Below are 22,500 nucleotides of genomic sequence, written 5' to 3'. Positions count from 1 at the left end.
AGATTAGGGGTTTTGTTATCTATGACTGTCCCTTCAATCCTAGCTATGTGTGGCTAGCTACAAATCACAGATAGTTAGCTTCATTTTTGGCGTAATTTCTGTATATTTACAGTTTGAATTCCATCACGCCAGTTATACAACATCTCCCTAAAGGTCTTATAAAGCTAACAACGGTGTCCGATTTCAAGTTAATGATTTTTTGTGAACAGTGGGGGTTTCGTTAGCTATGACTGTCCCTTCAATCCTAGCTATGTGTAGCTAGCTACAAATCAGGGATAATTGGCTTCATTTACCGCATAATGTGTGTATATTTACAGTTTGAATTTCATCACGCCACTTATACAACATCTCCCTAAATGTCTTATAAAGCTAACAACGGTGTCCGATTTCAAGTTAATGATTTTTTGTGAACAGTGGGAGTTTCGTTAGCTATGACTGTCCCTTCAATCTTAGCTATGTGTAGCTAGCTACAAATCAGGGATAGTTAGCTTCATTTACCGCATAATGTGTGTATATTTACAGTTTGAATTTCGTCACGCCACTTATACAACATCTCCCTAAATGTCTTATAAAGCTAACAACGGTGTCCGATTTCAAGTTAATGAATATTTGTGAATTTCAGAGGAATTCTAGGAGGAGCTAGCTCTCATTGATAGAGCTACATCCAGCCGCAGGCTCTATCAATGAGACTCGCGGACAAGCGGCGTTTATTTCCCCAATCGTTTGTTTAAATAACTCAACACATTATAATTACACACAATAAAAGATTAACTGGAACCTGTGGTAACAGATTGCTGGTGCAACAAGCTCGCTGACCACGCTCTTACTCACACACACCGGGCATTTAGCTAGCAGGAAGAGGGGAGCTGCAGGCCCTGGAGCTCTGTCAGAGCACCGGCGTGTAGTAGTCCATTTGCCAAAAACCGGTGACTTTGCGCGGGTATGGAGTGCTGTGGGCTGCAAGCCGTAACAGAGCTCAATCGAGCTCAGAGCAGGCCGGGGTGTGTAAAGGAAGGCAGGCTGGGCGGTGAGGCAACAACACAGGCAGCACTGGCGCTGAACTCTGACACATAGTCTAAAAAAAAAAGTTTCAGAAGTGAATTTTGTAATGGAATAGCAGATATCTGCGTGACCTAGCTAGATTCAGAAGACTACCTGATCTCAGGTCAGTTGTGTAGCCTATGTAAATGTTGGGGCGTGACTGTTCTCTTAAGGTTCCGGATTTTGAGATGCTTTCGTAAGCAACTAGCTTTGTTGAGATTCGCCCGTTTTCAGCGGCAGTTTCAAAATATGAGATTTTCATAGTAAAGGGGTGTCAGTGGGACTTTGAGCTTCTATGTATGTCCTATTTACCCATCGAACTGTCGTTATTCAACTATGACAGGGTAAAATCGGTTTTGCATTCTATCACCCCTTTAAGGCAGCTACACACCGGGCCGATAATCGTCCGTCGTCCGTCCAAGGGGCTGTCAGCCCTCATTTTGGCCGACCTGACATGTTCAGTCGGAGATAGGGCAGTTGGGACTCACCCGGAAATGGCAAGCGGAATGAGCGTGACTAGAGTCTCTCAAAATCTGACGGAAATCTTTTAAACTGACCTTTGTTGATCTGAAATGAAGACAGATTCAGCAACTGCATGGCCTATTTCTCGCTTAAAATGTTTTCAGAAACATGTTTCAGTGAACTATTTTAGTACAATATGAGATTGTATTCTGAACAAGCCGCTATGACTGTCTGTAAAGTCTGTCTTTGAATTTCCAGAGAAAACAAACCCACGACGTGTTCGTCCAATCAGTTGCCAGTTTTCATTTTTTGGGCAACAATGCAGATTAGATTTGTTATGGAGACATATTACGTCTAGTCTCTTCGGTGTGTTCCGAGGCACTTTTTGGTCCAACTTAGGGAGACTGATCAGTCCGACTGGCTTTTCTGCCGACGGTTGGCCATCTGGTTGGTGTGTAACTGCCTTAAAAGTATATTTCTCCTCAGTGTAACTGAACTCTGTGTGTTTATGCTCCTCAGGTTGCCCTTGGTATCAGCACCCTGTTACTCTATGTGCCTACTCCACTGGCAGCAACTCACCAGTCTGGCTCTGTGGCTCTTCTCTCACTAGCCATTTGGGTTCTGGCAGAGCTCCGCAAGATGCCCAAGTGAATGCCTGCTCCTTCATGGACAAATCCAATCCCTACTAGCCACACCGCAAGCCTCTGAGCCAGGAGTGTGAATATGAACGAGGCCTTCAAAGAGAAAAGTGAAAAAATGGAAGCATTGAAACAGAGAAATGTTTCATTTAACACTGGACTATTGTGCATATGCTGAAGCATCTCTACGCTGCAATGTAATCCTTATGTGGTAACAGAATTATTTCATCAGTGTTATGAAAGGAGTGTTGTTGATAAAAAAATTACAAGCCTGTCAATGAGGAACTTACTGAAACATTTGTGGATGTATGTTCTCATCAGAAGATGACCACATAATGTAAAGTATTTTGTTTAGCAAGGAATTAAACAAAGATATGCAAAAACAAGCACATTGTCAGTTTCTCTCCAGTTTTAATGACACAGCAACAGTGTTTCCAGTGAAGGATACGCATATGTTTTGCAGCCAGACAGAATTCTGCAGGAATATAGTAGAGTAGACTGTTTTTGTTCTTGTACACAGTTTAAACAGGATGTTTTGACTGGAAATTTGGTTACCAAGTAGTTGCTCTGTTGCCTTGTTTAGTCATACACTGTCTGCTAGTTGAATCAGATGTGGCTGCTGGGATTATATGTATAATTATGTACATTTGAGTTATGAACCATTTCTTGCTGACATCATGATGAATTATAAGGTTCAAAAACTGTTGAATTTTGATTGTTGCTTTGTACTGTATCTTAAGAAATGTAAGGCTTAAAGCACTCTTATTTTAATAAAGACAAGTATGTACAGTATTTCAAATTCAAACTCCAGTCCATTTTGCATAGTAACTGTGATTTTTATTGTCTCTGTACAAAATATACATATTTTGAATACGTAATGCAACCAGTTGAGGCTAGCTAACTAGACAGTCAGTACAACGGGTTAGTAGGTTTTCATTGTTCTAGACACAATACATGCGGGTATAGACAGGTTTTACTTGTGGTCAGGAATGGAAGTTAAAAACTATTGGCAAGGAACAATCAGAGCCAAACCGCTTTTTCTCCAGAAAATAAAACAAACGTTAAAACAATGCACAACATGAAGGAAATTTGCAGGGTTGGAAGTGCATATTTTCTCAGGGCCTATGTGCATCTTTATACTGTGCTCTGAGAGGATTGAGAGGTTGGAAGAGTGCAAAGGTGGTGATACGTGGTGGAGAACATTATTGCTATTCCATGTCAGTCTCTGCATTTAAAATACACCATAGTCTATTTAATTACAGCTTGAGTGTCTCGGTTACTTATCCAATCTTACATTTAAGATAAGTTCTAGTCTGAAAAAAAGCTAATAAATAAGTGGTAGCAAATTCTTCAAATGTCTTTTCAATAATGTGTGGGTTTACAACCTAAGACTACACTTCTGTTTGAATGATGCCACTTTACCAAATTACATCCTTTTATCTCTGATTGCCCCTTGCCTATTTACTACACAGCATCTCCCTCTCTCTTATCCCACAGGTGGGCTATGTCTTCACTTAGAGTGGCTTTATATAGCTTTTTAATGTATATCTTCTCTTTGGTGTTACAGAGAGAGGGAGAATACAGAATGAGGGGGGCATAAAAAAAAGGTATTAAACCATGTCTCTCTCACCAACACATACACACATACACACTATGCCTCTTTGAAATTAAATGAGCCAAATTTAATGCAACAAGGGTTTTGAATGACATTTCCGATTACAAGAAGTTCACAAATACAATCTGCAATCTAATAAATTCCTCTTGAATGTATATTGATAGACTAGTACGACTGTGGTATGCCAGTCCTGTGTTGAGAGAAGTTGGGATAGTCAAAACAGCTTGTCCGTTTTAGTGCAATCTCCACATTGTACTGCCTAATATCACACCATTGGGAATGCTAGAAAATGTACAACAGTCAATAGACACCTACAGCTAGGACTGTAATAGTTTGGAAGGCTCAGAATTATTCTACCAGAATCCCATGAATAAAGGTGGTTGTTTTCCCATTAGAGTCTCACATAGGTAAGATGGATGACAACTTTCTGTTACACATGCACACAAAGGGTGAGGCACCTGTGAATGACTAGGAACAGCAGACAGACGAGCAGACTTTGGAGTATCTCTGTAAATACATAATTGGATATTAGTGACATCATCATGCGATATTGTAATCAGTTCCTCATGGAAAACAACACACGTTTGAACCTCCATCTGTAAAGCGAGGGATAGCTTGGATCTCCAATTTGTTGTTTCCTCAGGAAGTGTCTTTCTCTCTCTCTCGTCCAGTAGATGGCAGTAGATTAATTTTTATTTTTGTTAGCCAGTGCATGAGCAGTCTTGCGGCTCCAGGGAAGTGTTACCCACATGCACAGAGGCAGGATCAGATTCACAAATCCAAATCTCAGCCATGACAGGGAAAAGGGGAAAAGTGATCTTAGATCAAGGTTTGGAGGCAACTTCCTCCCTCTGAGTTCAGCCCTTACAGGCTGCGATAGTTCCTCTCTCAGTAGTAATAAATAAAAGTTCAAATAAAACAGGTGTGTGTGCCAGTGCCTGTAAGCCCGCTGCTTGCCTTTTTCTCTGGGGTAAAACTAAGGTACTGCATGATGAAAAAGGGAGTCTGGGAAACTCCATTGTTGCTTGGAGAAATGTCACTGGGGGTCCAGGAAGAGCGAGAGAGCCTCTTGGTGCCCTCAGGACTCGCAGCTCTCAATAGACACACAAGCACAAGCCTGCAACTCAGAAGACGGCCACACGCACACACACACACACACACACACACACACACACACACACACACGTGCGCACGCACACACACACACACACACACACACACACACACACACACACACACACACACACACACACACACACTGCCCTCCCTGGTGCCAGCCTACTCTCTGGTCCAGATCCTTAGATGACATTGTCAAACAGCTGCATGGACTGCATGATGTTCTCATCCTAGACAGAAGCAAGGCGTTTAGATACAGAGGCAGTGTAATTTGGGATTCCCCCAACTTTCAGTCTTTATGCTAAGCAAAGCTAATCGGCTCCTGTCTCTAGCTGCATACTTAATGCTTAGACATTAACAGGGTGTCAATCTTCTTAAAAATCTACTTTTCCGCCCCACCTTTTTGCATGTCTCGATGAACTCTTCTATGGTGACCACCCCGTCTTTATTCCGGTCCATTTTCTGAATGAAAAATATAGCAGCCAAAGATGTACTTAGTGAAAAACACTGTATGTTCAATAATGTTGTACATTATCTTCTTACAGTTTTTCTATCAGCAGAATTTCTGTGGTGTTACACAATCATAAATTTAGGGGTTACATTAATAGAAAGCTAAGACTGTTGAGTTTGACCTGGAAGAAGCTCTCCACGTGTTCTCTTGGAACATCGTCCTGCATAGTGGGGTATGTGTACTTCCCCATCATGTCATAGATGGACTTCATGATGTCCAACATCTCCTAGAAAGTGAAGAACAAAAGCAAGAAAATAAAAAAATCACTTTAAAGCTGGGCCGTAGCCAGGTTTTTAGAAGTACGGAGGTTATGTGTCATAGTTACCTTGTTTGATTAAAAGAAATACATACAGAAATACACTGTTCATTTTATTTATTTAGTTGGTTAAATATAACACTTATGACAATTTTATTTCAGTCATGCCCAAAAAGAACTTGGTTATATAATGGTTATAGTCATATATATATATATATATATATACCATATACCATATACCATATACCATATACCACAGGCCAGGGTATGTTTTACATACTTTTGAAATACAACATTTCTAAATAAAAGTTGATGTATTCAGTGATTACTAATATCCTGGCAAATAATTCCTACACTTTATTTCCATCAAAATTAAAATAATTAATTAACAAATGCAACAAATTACATTTAACAGGGTGCCTCCAGATCCCTAACAATACTGAGGACATGCCCTCATAGTCATTCCTGTAGTATCTACTGCCTTGCTTAGAAGCCATTACAGCAAGTAATTCAGAAAAAGCTAAGAACAGTGTAAAGTGTGTGTGTGTGTGTGTGCAGCCTGTCCTTATGAACCATATATTTGAAAAGCTACGAAAAGATAAGCACGGTAATTCGTATGATTTACAAATTTTTTTGTTGTGTGCACCACATTGACTGCTGCATAAGAACGCAGCTGGCCACGTATTGGTGGTCAGGGGTGATGGGTGGGGGTTAACATACAGGACTTACAAGCCAGGGAGCGTAGTTCGCTTCCCGGGGAAAACAAAAGACTTTCACCTGGGAAATGCGTGTTCCTTGGGAGTGTTTTAATATAAAACACAATCTTTTACTAAATTTAACTAGTAGTTTTGGATGGACGAAGATGGATGGATGGTTTTGGTGCCTAAACTTAACTTTCGTCAACGCATAGCGCTCCATTTTTCTTGCCTAAACTTAACCGTAATCTCCGCCGAAATGACTCGCGGTGCTCTGTACACAGCGCATAGTCACCTATTCTGGGGTAACTAGACCACCAACTACCGCTGACCTGACTGAGCCCCATGACCGGCAGCTCACGGTGCTCTGTACACAGCGCATAGTCACCTAATCTGTGTTAACTGAACCACCAACTACCACTGACCTGACGGAGCACCACGACCGGCAGCTCATGTGAGGAGGGCCCAAAAAGATGCTAGAATGAATGGCTGTGGATGCGGGGAAGAGCACATAGAAAATGCCTTTCTACAGGGCCCAGAATTTTGTGCTACACCCCTATTTTGTGGTAACTGAACCACCAACTACCGCTAACCTGACGGAGCACAGTCGGCGGAACGAAGCTCTGTAGCAACTGCCGCTCTGTAGCACGGAGCTCTGTAGCCGATGTCACGTTACCAGTCGGAGGTCTCCTAGTTTCTCATACGTTTTAGTGTGCATAACTTTTCGTACGATATCATACGAACCTGTTCATGAGAATGCCATGGTGTGTGTGTGTGTGTGTTTTACCTCTTTGGTGATGCAGCCATCTTTGTTTAGGTCATAGAGGTTGAACGCCCAGTTTAACCGGTCATTAATAGTCCCTCTCAGGATGATAGACAGACCAAATACAAAGTCCTGAGATAGAACCGGGAACAATTTACTGTATTGTTTTGGCATTACATAAAACACAGTATAACACAGTAAATGAAGTCAAATCTTGATCACAGCACTAATCTCTCTGGGCAGGTATTTAGAGGGAATACATAGGCCTATTTGTGTTGATACAGCCACGGTGGCACATTTCACCTGAGCACACATTTGCTCTTATCTCTAAAAAGGAAGCTGATACAAGAATAGAGCTCACCTCGAAACTAACTGAGCCGTTCTTGTTAGTGTCGAAGGCTTCAAACAGGAAATGTGCATACATACTTGAATCTGCAAAGGTAGAGACTTACAGTAACCTGTGTGCCCTCGAAACATGAAGCAATGTCTTTGAACAGCTTGGATTATCAGCCAGCTAAGCAAAGATATAAGAATAATTTCAAATACAACTGGAGGCGAGTGGTCAACATTTCATCAACCTAAATATCATGAAATGAAAAATTGCCTCGCCTCTTTGCAGTGCATGGACTATGGTTCAACATAGCAGATTTTTAATGAGTTAATTATGCATTTCCTTGTGATGATTAAAAGCTCCATTTGTACCTCTACAGAATCAAATCAAATGATTTTATTTACACTTTTACCTGAAGTCTATGAAATTAATAAAGATAGAACGAATGGGGTAAACTAAAGTAGTATGGACACAGTTGGAGCTCTCCAGGTTTAGCAGTAGGAGTTGACAACTCACCTCCCTGTGGAAAGAACTGGGAGTAAATGATCTTAAAGTTCTCCTCATTCACCGCACCACTTGGACACTCCTGGGATATGAAATGTGAATTAAGAAATCTCATTAGTACCCACCTAGCACAATATACAGTATAAAGGACTACACAGTAACTTCAGACATGCCAGACTTAATGCTGTTCTTAACTCCCATAATGATGTAACTAGAACCAGAGTTTTTTTAGGTTTATTTTTTTATTTGCAGTCTGCCTTATCACTCTCTTCTTCAGCCAGACCTACATTTTTGAAGCCCCTGTAGAGGACTTGCAGCTCCTTCTTGGTGAACTTAGTCTGCTCTTGCAGCTTGTCCATGCTTTCAGGGCGATGACACACAGTGGATAACTCAAAGTCATCTTCCACGCTGTCTGTGTGAGGGAGAGACCAGTGTTAGTTAATCATCACTGCACCCACACCAGCCTACAGGACAGCCATGACCTGGCCAACAGATTTGAATGAAGTCATCAAACTCTTGAGCTCATCATACAGTATAAGTTATTTACAACGATAATCTTAAATAATCTTCTATACATAATTGTGAGGTTACTAGGTTAAGCATTTTCCTCACATCTTTGTTCCAACACAAGCTATAGTACTTCATATCACAAAGCAAAACATGGTCAATAAAGCATCCATAAAATGACTGAATTTCTTGTCAGAAAACTTGTCAGAAAAGTTGAAGTACACTGGGGAGAGCTCCTTACAGAGGGAGTGAGAGAAGAGGTTTAACATGAATCAAAATGGTAAAGAAGGCACATTTCAAAAAGTGCACAAACAGATATCCCTTATTCCGTCTGTTTTGCCAAAGAAATAACTGTCAACAACTGCACACACACGCAAGCGCAAACACACACAATCACACACACACACACACACACACACACACACACACACACACACACACACACACACACGCACACGCAACACACGCAAACACGCACACACACACACACACACACACACACACACACGCAAGCGCAAACACACGCAAGCACGCACACACACACACACACACACACGTGTTCCATTGCCCAAGAGAACAAAACATGCAATCAAAAAATATGAAAACACGTGTTTTTTGGAGTTGGTGGGGTTGAGTGTGTTCCTGTATGGCTGTATGTTGGTTAAAGTATACTGAATTTTTTGGTGGCTGGGTGTACAAGACTGAATCCACACAAGCATCTGTATATGAATCTTCTTAAGGTAATTCACTAAAGAGTCTGGACACATGGAAGAAAGTAGAGATGTATAGATAGTGAAGGAGCACTTGCTTTGACTGATTGAGGGGGCAACCGTGGGCTTGCAGCATGGCAGCAGCTTGAGGAATCGCTGCTTTATGGTTTTTTTGTTTTGGCTGGTGGCAGGATTACCTGTAATCACCAACCATATCACAAGGTTAGACACACGCACACGCACAAAAGTCTGTAAATGAAATTCTGTTTTCACACACATGCACACATGCCTACAAAAACCCAAAACACACTCCATGCAACAAACAGATGCAACAACGGACTGCTTCATGCCCTTAAGCCAAATTGGCAATTGCCTGCTGACCTGGCTTAGCGATGGGAGACCACGAGTACCACTTCAAACAGTAGATATTACCACACAACAGCAGCACAGCGTGACCCCTATAAACACAGTTTCCCTAATCAGGCTGGCTCTCATACCACAATGCCACATTCAGCAAAAGAAATACGAAAAATCAGTCTCAATTTAAAACAAGTCAAACATCAACAGTTTTAATTCACAATCGGCTTAAGGATTTAATTTCACTTCATAGAAAAATATAATTTGCCAGACAGATGTACTGCAAAACCAACAAAAACCACAAACAGAGCCCATCACATCTACCACCATAGTACCTCATCTCAAAGAAAGCACACTTCATGATGCCTATTTTGGCGAGTTTCACAGAATGATAATTAAAATCAGATAGAGGAAGTAAAACACATTTACACACATGAACCTACGTATTTACTCTTGCCTCTTAGTTTCCATGGTAACAGTCCCATCACCCCTTCTATCAGGACCCCAGTGGTCTGAGGGATGAAGGCCATGATGGGGTAAAAACCAATAGAACCACAGTCCCTCCACTGACTATCTAGCCTCTGTGATGTATCAACCTTTTGTCTCTCTGCCCTATGGAGCCTCAAGCACTCTGGCCTCTCCTGACCTGTGGTTCTTGCATCATTTGGAGCCAGAACAGACAGAGCACATTTGTCCAATGGATACCAGATTAATAGATTCAGTCGCCAAGCACAGGCCCAGCCCTCTGCCCCAGGGTCTGTGTGTGTTTAAGTACATATTCTATTTCCATATGGACCCAACAGCTGCCCACAACTAGGAAATTAATATCAAATACTTTGACCATCTGGCAACTCCATCTGCAGAGGAAGATCATTTGATACGATCGAAAGCTCCAGAACAGCTATTAAATGGTCAAGATGGTTTTCGTCAACTAATTGTAACTTAATACACTGTTGCTGGTTTAACTGTTAGTTGTTACTTCAATTTACAGCACAACATACATCATATTCAAGCTTATTAACAGCAGTCAAATAAATGTAGTGGAGTTATATTTTCAAGATTTCAATTTACAAGATTCAGTGAAATTGAAAAAAAAAGTAGCAAACAAAAATGGAAACATTAGTAAAGTCAAAATACCTTAAAACAGTACCTAAACAAAATCCTTGAATAAAGGTACTTGCTACAAAGTGCTAAATAAATAAATAAAACTTCCTCTGCATCACTGAACTTGAAATACTTGTAAGGACCATGAAAGCTGAATCTACTGAAAACTAAGTAACACTTTCTTGAAGGTATCTACATAAGAGTAACATGACACTGTCATGACACATGACACTGTCATGACACATGAACCCTAACCCTAACTCTAACGCTAACCATAACTTGTTATGACAAAAACTGAATGACACTTACTGACAGAAGCGTTATGTCATATACTTTTATGACTTGTTTAATAATCTTTATGACATGTTCATGACAGTGTCATGTCACTCTTATTTAGATACCTTCAAGTAAAGTTTAACCGAAAACTGTCAATGCTTAGATATGCTTGTTTTAGGACTGAGATACCCTTTCCTCTCTCGCTGTCTCACAGCCCTTTCTCCATCTCCTCTGTTTATTTCTCTGTAGTTTATTTCCTTTCCTGGTGATGAAACATCTTGTTTTGTGATGTCTTTGAGTAAATGTGCTCCAGCTGTCTTGGCCAAGTTTGTCTTGGAATAGAGATGTTCAATCACTTGGGCACAAGCACATCTCTTTAAGGTCCCATTATAAAACATGCCCCACAAACATCCTACTCACATCATCTACTATATCTATCTATCTTAAAAACCAAACTGCTGTTCTTTCTATTTCATAGCTGTTTCAAAGCATACTATCAACATAGAATATAGAAAGATAGAGTACTTACTTAATATGGAAGTTAGTAAAACAGAAGGCTACAGAATGAAAACAGTCCTTTGTTGAAAACAATAGGTCACTACACACATTACACTATTGAAGGAACCTGATCAATTTGTTCTCCAGCCTTTGAAGTTAAAATTGTTTTTTGAGTGGCACTGACAATGACACCAGGAATTCTTTCATTTTGGCCTGAGTAGGCAAAAAAATAAAAACTGTCTTGTATTCCTCATCAGGAAGGGAGAAAAGAACTGTCTGTGTTCTTCAGCTGTTGTACGGCATCAAGACTATCTTACTTAGCACGCCATGTTGTGATTGTGCAATTAGAGTTCAATGGTTTCCCCTAGGGTACACTGACAAACCACCACAACTCTTCTGGAAATAAGAAATACAGCTCTATTTTTAGTTCAATGGTAACACATATTTGGCAATTTCCAGTAACTTTTGAAGAAGCTCCATGTTAAACCATGAGATCTGAGGATTTTCTCAAGACACAGAGAAACTATCAACTAAAGTGAAGGCAGCACACATTACAGTAATACAGTATACTGCAGATCCAACATTAAACCTTTTCAGCGATGATCTCTAGGCCTCCTTAAACCTAGTGATGAGAGAGATAGGACTGCAATTTTAAAAACGGTGCAGTTTTCACAAATATCAGGATAAAATTAGAACATATAGACATCCTGCTGGTTTGTTTGGTTCTTTGTGTGTCTGTGTTTACTGACCTTTACCTAATGTCATTCATCTCCTTCCACTTCTCCTGTCTATGTTTAGTCTTAACTGTACTCAATCTATTTAGTATTGCACTTCCATACATTTGGGGGACTCACAAGAAGCAAACAATAAAATAATTCTCAGAATCAATGAAACAGGGCCAGAGATATCCTGCTTTTTAGCCACTAATAAAGCTCCAGCATATTGCTCAAGCTCCAAAAACATTAACATGATGCATTACGGGAAATGTAGGATACAATATTGTACAACTCTTCACAACGAGCAAACTCGTCTTGATGTATAATATAGGGTGCCCCTTTAAGCAAAAGCATCAAAAGCACATCCTCAAAAGGGACAAGTAAAATCCATGGTTGATAAAAAAAAAAATCTACAGACAGAATCATTTATCTGTAGGAAGTAAAGTATTGAATGATGAATTTCAGAGATGTCTTTTTCCCAGTATCCATGGGCCTACATTAGGATTTGTTTGGGACATGAATTTGGCATTCACATGCATTTCTTTTGTCATTATGAATCTGTTTTGTGTCAATAATGCAGTCAAAATAATCAGTTTTAACATTCTGCACTTACATGTGAGTTACAAAGGTATGGACACACCCTATTTACTTTAGTAGTTCAATATCAGACAAAGCCACACACACACACACACACACACACACACACACACACACACACACACACACACACACAGACCATAAATAGGTCTGACAAACATGACAGCTATTCAGTTGAGAAATTAGGCCAAATTACTTTGTTGTTTGATCCTAACAAACGCACAAAAACACATACTGTGTGTAGACATAGACACCTCCCTTTCCAGCTGAGTGTTTTTCCTCCGAACATCCCCTCCCCAAATTCATCATTTTGACTTCTCACTTGGCGCCTCTCTCTCACTCGCTTACCATTTTCCTTACCTGCCGTGGAAATGTCGATAAGCCCCAGAAAGTGCATCAGTTTGAGGGAGCTGCAGACCACCAGTAGGATGCCCACGGTCTGCAGCCCCTCCACCTCCCATGTTTCTTGGAAGAACAGATGCATCCTTTCCTCCTTCCTCTCTCTCTGTTTCTGTCAAAAAAAATCTTTCCCTTGCCCCGGGGCTACCACTTTCCCCCCCTCAGCTCCAACCAGGAATGCACCGTCTTCGTCTCTTCAGTCTCTCCTCTCAGCCTCCCGCTATGTGCCGCCTTCATCCTAACTCTGCACGCCTCCCCGCCCGCTTTCTTCACTGAAGGTAGATTGTTATTCTCCTTGTTTCTTCATTGAGAACAGTAAGTGCGTGCCAGCAGGAATGTCGACTTGCTGCTCCACCCCCGACGCCTCAGAGGCTGTCAAAGGTTGTTTAAGTTCCAGGTGAAGTTCGGAAAATTCACTGTGTGTGTTCTGGCAGGTTGGCAGCAATTGTTTTGTGACTCTCTCTGCCTTTTTAGCCACTGACTCTCAAACTCTCTCTAGTCTCTGCCTGTCCTCCCTCTCCCTCCCTTTTTCGCCCTACCTCCGTCACTCTCCTCCTGCGTTGTCCCTCCCCATGTTTAATTGGGTCAGTGATGGGACTGAGTGAAGGGGAGGGCAGAGAAGGGAGGGGAGAAAAGGAGGGAGGGAAAAGGATGGAGGAGTACTACTTGTAGGTTAAGCAGGGAAACAGAGGGGGGACATACAAAAGACAGATGAGAAAAATTAATTGGGAGATGAGATAGGTAGAGAGATGGGGAAAGGAGGGGCACAGTGGAATGATTAAAGGAGGAAATGACAGCAACAAGGGGTATAGCAAGGACCAAATAAAAAAAAATAATCAAAAAGAGGTAGCAGGGGCAAAATGAAGGATACAATTGGGAGAAGAAGAAGCAGAGAGAAAGACTAACAAACTGTAGGAAGAAGGGAGACTGTGATGACAGAGAGGCAAAGCATCTGACCCAGTGGCTACTGGGGACAAACTCACAGATGTGGTAATCTCCCCTGAGTGTAAAGACAACACACGTGCACACATAAACACATCTCAGCCTGGAGAGGAAATCTGGCTATAATATGTATTGCATACACAATCCAGCACAATGGGGAATATTTCAGTTTGGATATATTGATGTCACATCTGGCACACTGACATCCTAGAACTGGAAGTGAAAAACTGAAAAAAGAAGAGGATTTAAAAGAATGGGACCATGTTGATGCATTTTGGCATGGAGATTTTTCTAGACTTCCCATATGTTTTTAACCTAACTGAGGGGGGCTTGTGAATGACTGCTTTAGGCCTTAAAGATGGAATAACAGTAAATAAGACATGTCATTTGAACCCTCAAACATAATGTTGAGTGAAATGGGAAGAGAACAATGGTCTTGTGAGTCACAGTCCAACGTTTTGTTAAGATATCCGTGACCTCCTCCCTCGGTGACTATGAAAACGTCAAAAAACATCCTCCTTTTCTCCAAATGGACAGGAGTCAAAGTTACCACAGGTGCTAGAGGACTTTGTCACTCAAACATAAATATATATTGTATGGGGGCATTTGGTTGTTGTCTTGTCTCTGGAATTGGTGTTGGGAAAGAAAAAGTTAGATCAGTCTATCCCTAAAAAAGAAATGGCTAGCAAAAGTGGCAAGTGACAGCTCTTGGCTTCATCACTTTCATCTTCATTGCATGTTCAATAACTTCCCCTGTTATCAAAACTGGAAGTAAATGCTCTATTGGAAACTGAGAGTGGAAGGAATATGTAATTCCTAACGCTTTAAAAGCCTAATTTTGTCTTTATATTGTATATGTGCTGTCTCTCTGTGCCTGTGAGCAGGTCGGCTCAACGGCAGACAAAAAAAACAACCAGGAGATGGAGAGGAGGGTAAAAGGGAAGCAGTGGGAGAGAGAGGTTTACGGAGGGCTTGATCTGTCTACCGTGTGATGAATGATTCTGAGAGTCAAAATGAGACATAGAGCTAACAGTATAGCTGCTGAGCCTCAGGGACCCCACATCTTAGAGCAGCCTTGTGAGACTGAACAACACTACATTTAATCAGAGGCAGACTCGTGCTCTTTGGTACAGTAAAGAAAATGACAACAAGAAATGAGTTTAAGTTCATGTCTGAAGCATGGACGCTCGAAGTGTGCAACCATCAATCACTGTCATTTAATGTGACTGTGGCAGTTGAGTGCTTCAAGTACAATAAGGGAGACCTTAGGGCTTCTAATGGCACTGAAGGAGCCATTATTACAAAAGGATCTTTGATCACATAAATTGAGATGACTAAAGAGAACATAATTGAGAAAAATGGTCATTAAATGTAAATTACTTCACAATTGGTCATATAGAGTTATAATCTACACAAAACATTATCCTATATTTTGCATGAATTCCTAAATACAGTGACATATTCAGGCCAGTAAATTCTCAAACACTGCTGTTGGAGAATCAAATCAAGGATGAAAGTGTGAGAGATCACTGGTCGCGCCTATCTGTCATTATCTCTTACATAATGCATTAGGACATCTGCCATATACCAAGGCAGAAATGTAAGATCAATATATTGCAAATAAACAAAAAAATCTCCCCTTTAAGTTGAACTCAGACATGACTTTGAACTTGTTACTGTTGTTGTGGGTGCTTCTAAAAATGTCAACGTACAGTTTAGCTGACTTTACTGCTGCACTGTGGTATCCCTGCATGCATTGATTTGGTGACTTGCTGTAAAACTGCTGCGGGCTGAATCTAGATTACATAACAGTTGATTCAACAGCATTTTAATGCCAATATGTAAGCATGTATTTAGAAGCGGTTTCAAACTGAAATATAGGCATGCATTTGAAATAACAATTACATAATCTCCATGTCTAAACAAGATTCTACAACTTTGAGCTAAATGCTAATGTCTGCGACCCTAACATGTTGATGTGTTGACCATGTTTATCTTATTTTTGGGGTGTTAGCATGCTAAATTTAGCTAATTAACATTAAACACAAAATGCAGCTGAGGCTGATGGGAATTACATTAGTTTTGTAGGTATTTGGTCACAGATTAACTAGAGGAAAAGTCAGGGGTCCATGAGAGTCATAAGGAGATATTCTGTGGGGATCATGAATATTTAATGGCAATCCATCCAGTAGCCAACGACCGACAGACGAACCGACAGATCGACATTGCCATCCTGAGAGCCATGCCGTTAGCACGAGTAACAATCAACCAAATTTAGTGTCTACACGTCTTTTGAATTACTAATCACCAAATCTGTAACATGGGAAAGTTTCTTTAGATATAAAAGTCAAACACATTCATAACAGCAAACATGCACACACATCAAGCTCTTCACCTGACAGCTGTCACTTCAATGCTAATCAGATATGAGCTCTGTGGTGTAGTTGTGTCCAACTGAGCAGAAGTATTGCTCCATTTGCTTTGAAAGGGAGCGTGTGTGTGAGATATAATTAGCAACCCAATGGTGAAAAAAAAGAATAAAAGTTCCTCAGGCATTTCTTCTTCCCCCTTGACATCATCTCAAAAAGTCTTGTAAGGGCAGCAAGGTTCCTCTAGGGTGAACAATCACAGATGAACCACAGGAGCTTATTTGAGACAAAACTGTTCACGCCGGTGTACATAAGGAAAGCGACAGCTGTAATGCATCCCAAGAGATGATATTAATGCTAATCTACAGTAGATGTTGACAAGTAACAAACACACACACACACACACACACACACACACACACACACACACACACACACACACACACGGGTTAATCAGTCTTAGTTGATTAGTCTCTGTGAGGAATATTTTGCCTGAAGCCAGACACACAGTAATTGAAATACCTCCATATTTAGATGTCTACCTGGGCAATTATTCCTCTCAAAACTGATTAAAATGTCTAAGAAGGAGAGAAGTGGGAGTGTGTGTCTATGTGTGAGTGTGTGTATGCGTGCAGCGAAGGAGACAGAGAGGAGGTCATTGACAAATGGTGCTCAAAATTGGCTAGTGTGTTTCCAATTAGATAAGTGAAAGAGGAGATCCATTTGCATAGATCATTAGCTTTTAAGGATATTTTTAATACTGCAATGTGGGACAAAAACAGATTAATTCAACTGAGGCCGAGTCCTTTCAGCATAAACTACAGAGAGCTTCTAATGCACATGTGCAAGTGCACACAATCAGGTGAGATGGAGGGATCAGAGAGGTTTTCTCTTATGAGGAAACAGGGTGCAATGGATTATTTCTGTGTACATGAGCAGCATCTATACTGAGAATTAGATAATATAATAATAATATCTTGTAGTTGTTCTATATGGTCATGTTTCTGAAACAAGTTTATGTGAAAGTTGATGGAGAGAAACAGATGTAGGTGGTTTGAAGGGGTGAATGTGTGAAGCATTGCTATTTAATCAAGGATTTACAACTATTTATAACCATGATTAATCATTTTTGTAGATTTCTGTTACAGAAAATAAGCCAAGCACAATGATCTTGATAACCTTCCAGGTGAAAATAAACATTTTCATTTTTCTTTTCTTTAAAATTTCAATTGTAAATGATTAAACATGAGCTTTTCTTTCTTTCTTTTTCTCAATAATAGGATAACATAAATTAATAAAGTTTTACCTGCAAGTGGTTTTCAACACTAAACGTGACACAACATGTTTTTTTGCCAGACAAACACTGGCTGAAAACCTCTGACCTTACCAAACACACATTGCAGCACTTAACTTTTACACCAGAAGAGGGCAGTGCAAGGTCAGACACCCTTTATTGAACGGTGCTGTTCCCCTCCAGCTGTTTTCTCTTTCTTTTTCTTATTGTCCTTCATTTATATTCTGCTCCAGAGAAGAGACAAACAGTGGGAGGGTAATGAAAGATCACAAGCCATTAACAATTTCCAACACACTCACAAAAAACGTCCACACAATATTAAAAGGTATAGTGACACTGTTTGCTATTTATGACAATATGTCACATAAAACCTAAAGCAGACAAAGCTGTTATGCCTTGAAGTTCATTTCTGGCACTCAGCTGCAGCTTTTTTTCTTTTTAAATGCATGTTTTTGAGTGGAGTAAAGCAGTCAATCTAAATTGGCTTTGCATCGCTCACAACAATGCTCTAAACTTATCTCCAACAAATCATAAACACTCTGCTCGGCTGTTTCCTGCCAGGAGCCAAATCAGGTACACATCCTGAATGGGTCGATAGTACAGAAAGAAAAAAAACGTTGCAGTAGTTAAAAGGGCGTAAATCTCAGTTCTCTGAAGGTTTGATTTCAGTTGTTTTAAGATTTGTTTCTAAAAAGACCACTAAAACCAATTACTGTCACAGCAACAGAGCAAATTAACTCCATTTCCAGCCACACAAGACATTGCTATGTTGGAACAAAAGACAGTCAAACACTGAACTTACGTAAAACTCAACCACCCACCAGAAGTAACTAACATGTACTGGGATCCAGCCATGAATGAAGATAAAATTGGCAGATAAATCAATGGCAGACTGACAGCAGCCTGTAGCTATCCCATTGTGTTGTAAAACAGGGTGAATAATAGCCAACATAAATATTTTATTCTGAATCCTGCTGCCTGCTGCAAGGGTGTTAGTACTGTGTGTGTGTGTGTGTGTGTGTGTGAGAGAGAGAGAGAGAGAGAGAGAGAGAGAGAGAGAGAGAGAGAGAGAGAGAGAGAGAGAGAGAGAGAGAGAGAGAGAGAGAGAGAATTAGTCAGGAATCAGAGTGAAAATTGGGGGAAGTTGAGTTATAAGTCAATTCATTTCAGGATAAACTTCTCAATTCACAAACACACATAACAAAACCACAATGGTTTGCTTGTGCCTACTGGTTACATATTTATGGGTCAACACAGTTGTGCTGTGCACATGTTACATTTTGAAAACCTACATCCTTATTTTTATCAATAGGTCAAATGCTTTTATGTGAACAGCAGAGCTGAATGTATGAACAGTGGATCAACAGTATCGCAACCATGATCTCCCTACACAATTAATAAACAAGGATAAACGCATAGCCCAACCTAAGAAGAGCAAACAAACAATACATACAAGGGCAACTATTATATAGCATATTCAGGATAATACTGAATTTTGTGTTTGTACTAGAACACGTTTACATGCTTTAATGTTAAAAAAAAAAACGTACTACTCACTCTCATACTGTCCATTGCTGCTGCACATGTATTCACCCTCTGAAACCGGAGCATTCACAACAATTGGAAATCTGAACGTTTTAGCTAAAGGGAATTTCTCTAAAATACGTTTACCTCATTATTTGAAATAATGTAATATAACATTGTAGATGTGACAGAAAATACGAAAAAGCATAATATGTCCATCTTAAAGCAAAAGGGAAAAAAGAAGACATGGTGGCAGAGACCAACAACTGTAACATAATATGGAAGAAGAAAAGAATGTTGCATTGATCAAAGATGGTTAGAAATGTGTGTTCTCAGGCAATATTCAGGTTTATTTATAGGTTCTATTAAAAGTGCAGTCTCTTTTGTGATATTTCCTTCAGGCTGGTATATAAAACTACAGTATATGCAAAGACATTTTGCATATTTTTCTTGACTGTATCGTTTCCAAATGTGACAAGCTCAGATTTCGACTTGTTTTCTAAAAAGCATTACTTGATTCAGATCAGGCTTTTCTTGGGAATCTTGCTGCTTTTGATCCCAGATATTCCCCAGAATAGTTTATGTAATATTGCTGAAAATTGCTGAAGCATTTCATACGAGTGTGACATTACAAACTGCCAGAACATTTACGTGTTAAGCTGCATATGGGAAAAGGTCTTCAGACACAAGGCTTAGCTGTGGTAACGCAAATCTTCGAAACTCTAATAAGTTAGCTAGGGATATTTTCAAGGACAGGTCTGCGTGTGTGTGAATTAATTAGTTTAGTGTTGTAATGTTATCATCTTTCTGCAGACGTGTGTCAGAGGAAGAGCAGCAGAGCGTCAACAACTTCTGTTCTTTTATCCATACAGCACTTGTCATACAAATAGTGTCTCATTCTCTCACACACACACACACACACACACACACACACACACACACACACACACACACACACACACACACACACACACACAAACACCGAGAGAAGAGTGGGGAGAGAGACAAATATAGAGAGAGGAGCATGGCGGATGGAGGATAGAGAGAGTTGTGTATTAAATATCCCGTCTGATCCTCCTGTGTCCCAGGCTCTCATCTTCTAGCGGGCTAGCCATCAGAGGGGCAGAGACAGATAGAGCCCCAGACAAGGACAAGGTCAGTCTCCTCCACACTCACTTCAGTTTTTTTTTATGTTTATAAGATACTTGTTGTCCAAACCACTGATAGAAGATGCAGTATCTACGTGCTTTTGTTTCAACATACCCCAACAGATTAGAATCCTGACTTCATGGCTGGTCGATGAAAACCCCAAATAACAATTTTTTTTTAAAATTATAAGCTTCACATTCAGACATTTTTTATTTGTTTTAAGGTTGAGACTCTATCATTAGATTTGATGAAATAATGTCCTCAGACCCCTACAGACTCTAAATTGGCTGCACGCGCACACACACACACACACACACACACACACACACACACACACACACTGCATACTCCATTTGCAAACCTATCTATTGAAGGGCAATAACAATGAGGGTAGATGGATGTGTCTCTGCGAGTGTGTGTGCTTTGACACAAATGGGTCCTCTGCTGACCGCTAAGCAATTTACCTTCACTTATCCCTCTCCCTCACACACACACACACACACACACACACACACACATACACTGTGCTGATCATAGTCAAATAACCTTTTAAGCAGGAAAAATTATTTACTGAGTCGTATTGTATACAGCAAAAAGATGAAGGATGTTGTTTATGGAGCTAAACCTATAGTGTTCATCAAAGGCACACACACACATACACACAGAGTTTTTGAACATATTGTTGTATTCTCAAAATAATTTTTCAGTTTCAAAGTTTCAGTTGTATTGCTCATATGTATGTTAACACAGGGTCACTGGTACAGTGAAATGTGTTTGATGGGAGAACAAGTCAGCTCAGCAATAATAAAATAACTGAGTTTATATGAAGGCAAGGAGATACATTAAAGTATCAAAAACCTTTTGAGAAGTGATGAAACATCACTGGAACAAGTCCCTGACCTCCAGGACCCCATCGAGCCCAGTGCCAGCAATTTATTCTAAAATCAAAGGCTGAAAAAGGTTGTGGTGCATATGGCCCCAGTGAGGCTCAAACATGCACACATAGGCCTATGTCTGAATCCCTCCGATGTTTCCAGCCATCTTGATGTGTGCTACTTTTTTACCGGTCAACCTAGATGCTAGAATGTTGTCAGCGAAATAGTCTCAAACTAGTGTGAGCACGAGCATGGAGGGCGGGGCGGCCATGAATTTCTCAATGAGGAAGAAAGAGCAGATGTGCGTCGAGCCTCTTTTCAGAGTTTTATTTTTACTTTTTTATGGTAAAACCATGTTAAACTAAATATGAACCATAACAGAGTATTTTCTACATACTTTAGAACATGTCTGGAGTGTTTAAAGTTTAGGCTTCTAGAAAGTTCCTATGTAGTCACACAAATATCCTCTTAGAGACAGCAACAAGGAAATGTCAGGGACAGGTGGGAGAAAATAAAATGCATGTATGTATTACTGGCAGACACAGAGATTTATTTTGCATCTTGAGTAAGTCAAAGTCGACTAATTCTATCCAGTGAATGTTTTTAGAACAAGAGAAATGTGGAGGAAACCACAGTGTTAGAAACTCTTTTGTCAGGCCATCCAGCTCTGAACATACCATTGTAAAATGTCCACCTTATAAACTTCTAAAGAACACACTCCAGCCATTAGCCATTGGCTTTAAATCTATCGGAGCCATTTAAACTTCCAGACCAGAGTGCATTTCACACATACTGTATGCATCTTCTTCACACACATCCAGCTCTTCCTCTTTTCCTCCCTCTTTCACTTTCTTTAGAGAACACAAATGTATGCGTGTGTGTGTATGTATGTGTTTAATCAGCGTAAGGTCAGCAACACAGCTCATTAAAGTAATGCAAGTCTCACAGTCTCCTTAGTTTACTTGTCTCGCTCTGTCTCACCAGAAAATGACTTAATGGCTAGAGGGAAATGAGAAGGCATTTCAACCTCAATTCATATTTCATCTATATTTTTTTCTCGTACAAAACTGACATTGGTTGAAGGTCGGCTTCACAAAAAAAGAGACTCATATTTCAACTACCATTGCAAACTTTTTTTTGTCGTACCAAGGTAAAGGGGGAAAGGGTTTCCGTAAAAGTACATACAACCAGTGTGCTGCACTCGTGTGGTGTAATCTGAAAAATGAGTTCCTGACTGGGAAAATTCATGTC

At 40.2% G+C, this 22,500-nt stretch overlaps 2 protein-coding genes across 4 annotated transcripts in view; one reads left to right on the top strand and one right to left on the bottom strand.

The window, feature by feature from the left end:
• cox15 (cytochrome c oxidase assembly factor COX15) overlaps positions 1-2,933 on the top strand; it is an 8,734-nt gene extending 5,801 nt beyond the window's left edge. For both annotated transcript variants that reach the window (XM_028603478.1, XM_028603477.1), the window contains exon 9: positions 2,023-2,933. In XM_028603478.1, the coding sequence (XP_028459279.1) occupies positions 2,023-2,154 (132 nt within the window). In that variant the 3' untranslated portion in view covers positions 2,155-2,933. The remainder of the gene's footprint in view (positions 1-2,022) is intronic.
• Positions 2,934-5,016: 2,083 nt separating this feature from the next.
• Positions 5,017-22,500, bottom strand: part of LOC114572063 (Kv channel-interacting protein 2) — a 91,021-nt gene continuing 73,537 nt past the window's right edge. Inside the window, exons 2-9 of one of the 2 annotated variants that reach the window (XM_028603486.1) lie at positions 9,248-9,346; positions 8,220-8,344; positions 7,945-8,014; positions 7,459-7,529; positions 7,122-7,229; positions 5,505-5,609; positions 5,272-5,334; positions 5,017-5,102 (exon numbers count right to left, since the gene is read on the bottom strand). In XM_028603486.1, the coding sequence (XP_028459287.1) occupies positions 5,055-5,102; positions 5,272-5,334; positions 5,505-5,609; positions 7,122-7,229; positions 7,459-7,529; positions 7,945-8,014; positions 8,220-8,344; positions 9,248-9,346 (689 nt within the window). In that variant the 3' untranslated portion in view covers positions 5,017-5,054. The remainder of the gene's footprint in view (positions 5,103-5,271; positions 5,335-5,504; positions 5,610-7,121; positions 7,230-7,458; positions 7,530-7,944; positions 8,015-8,219; positions 8,345-9,247; positions 9,347-22,500) is intronic. The other variant, XM_028603487.1, reaches the window with a different exon arrangement.

Source organism: Perca flavescens, chromosome 17 (genome assembly GCF_004354835.1).
Source record: "Perca flavescens isolate YP-PL-M2 chromosome 17, PFLA_1.0, whole genome shotgun sequence".
Taxonomy (NCBI): Eukaryota; Metazoa; Chordata; class Actinopteri; order Perciformes; family Percidae; genus Perca; species Perca flavescens.
Note: the sequence above shows the minus strand (reverse complement) of the source record. Positions and strands in the feature narration are given on the sequence as shown.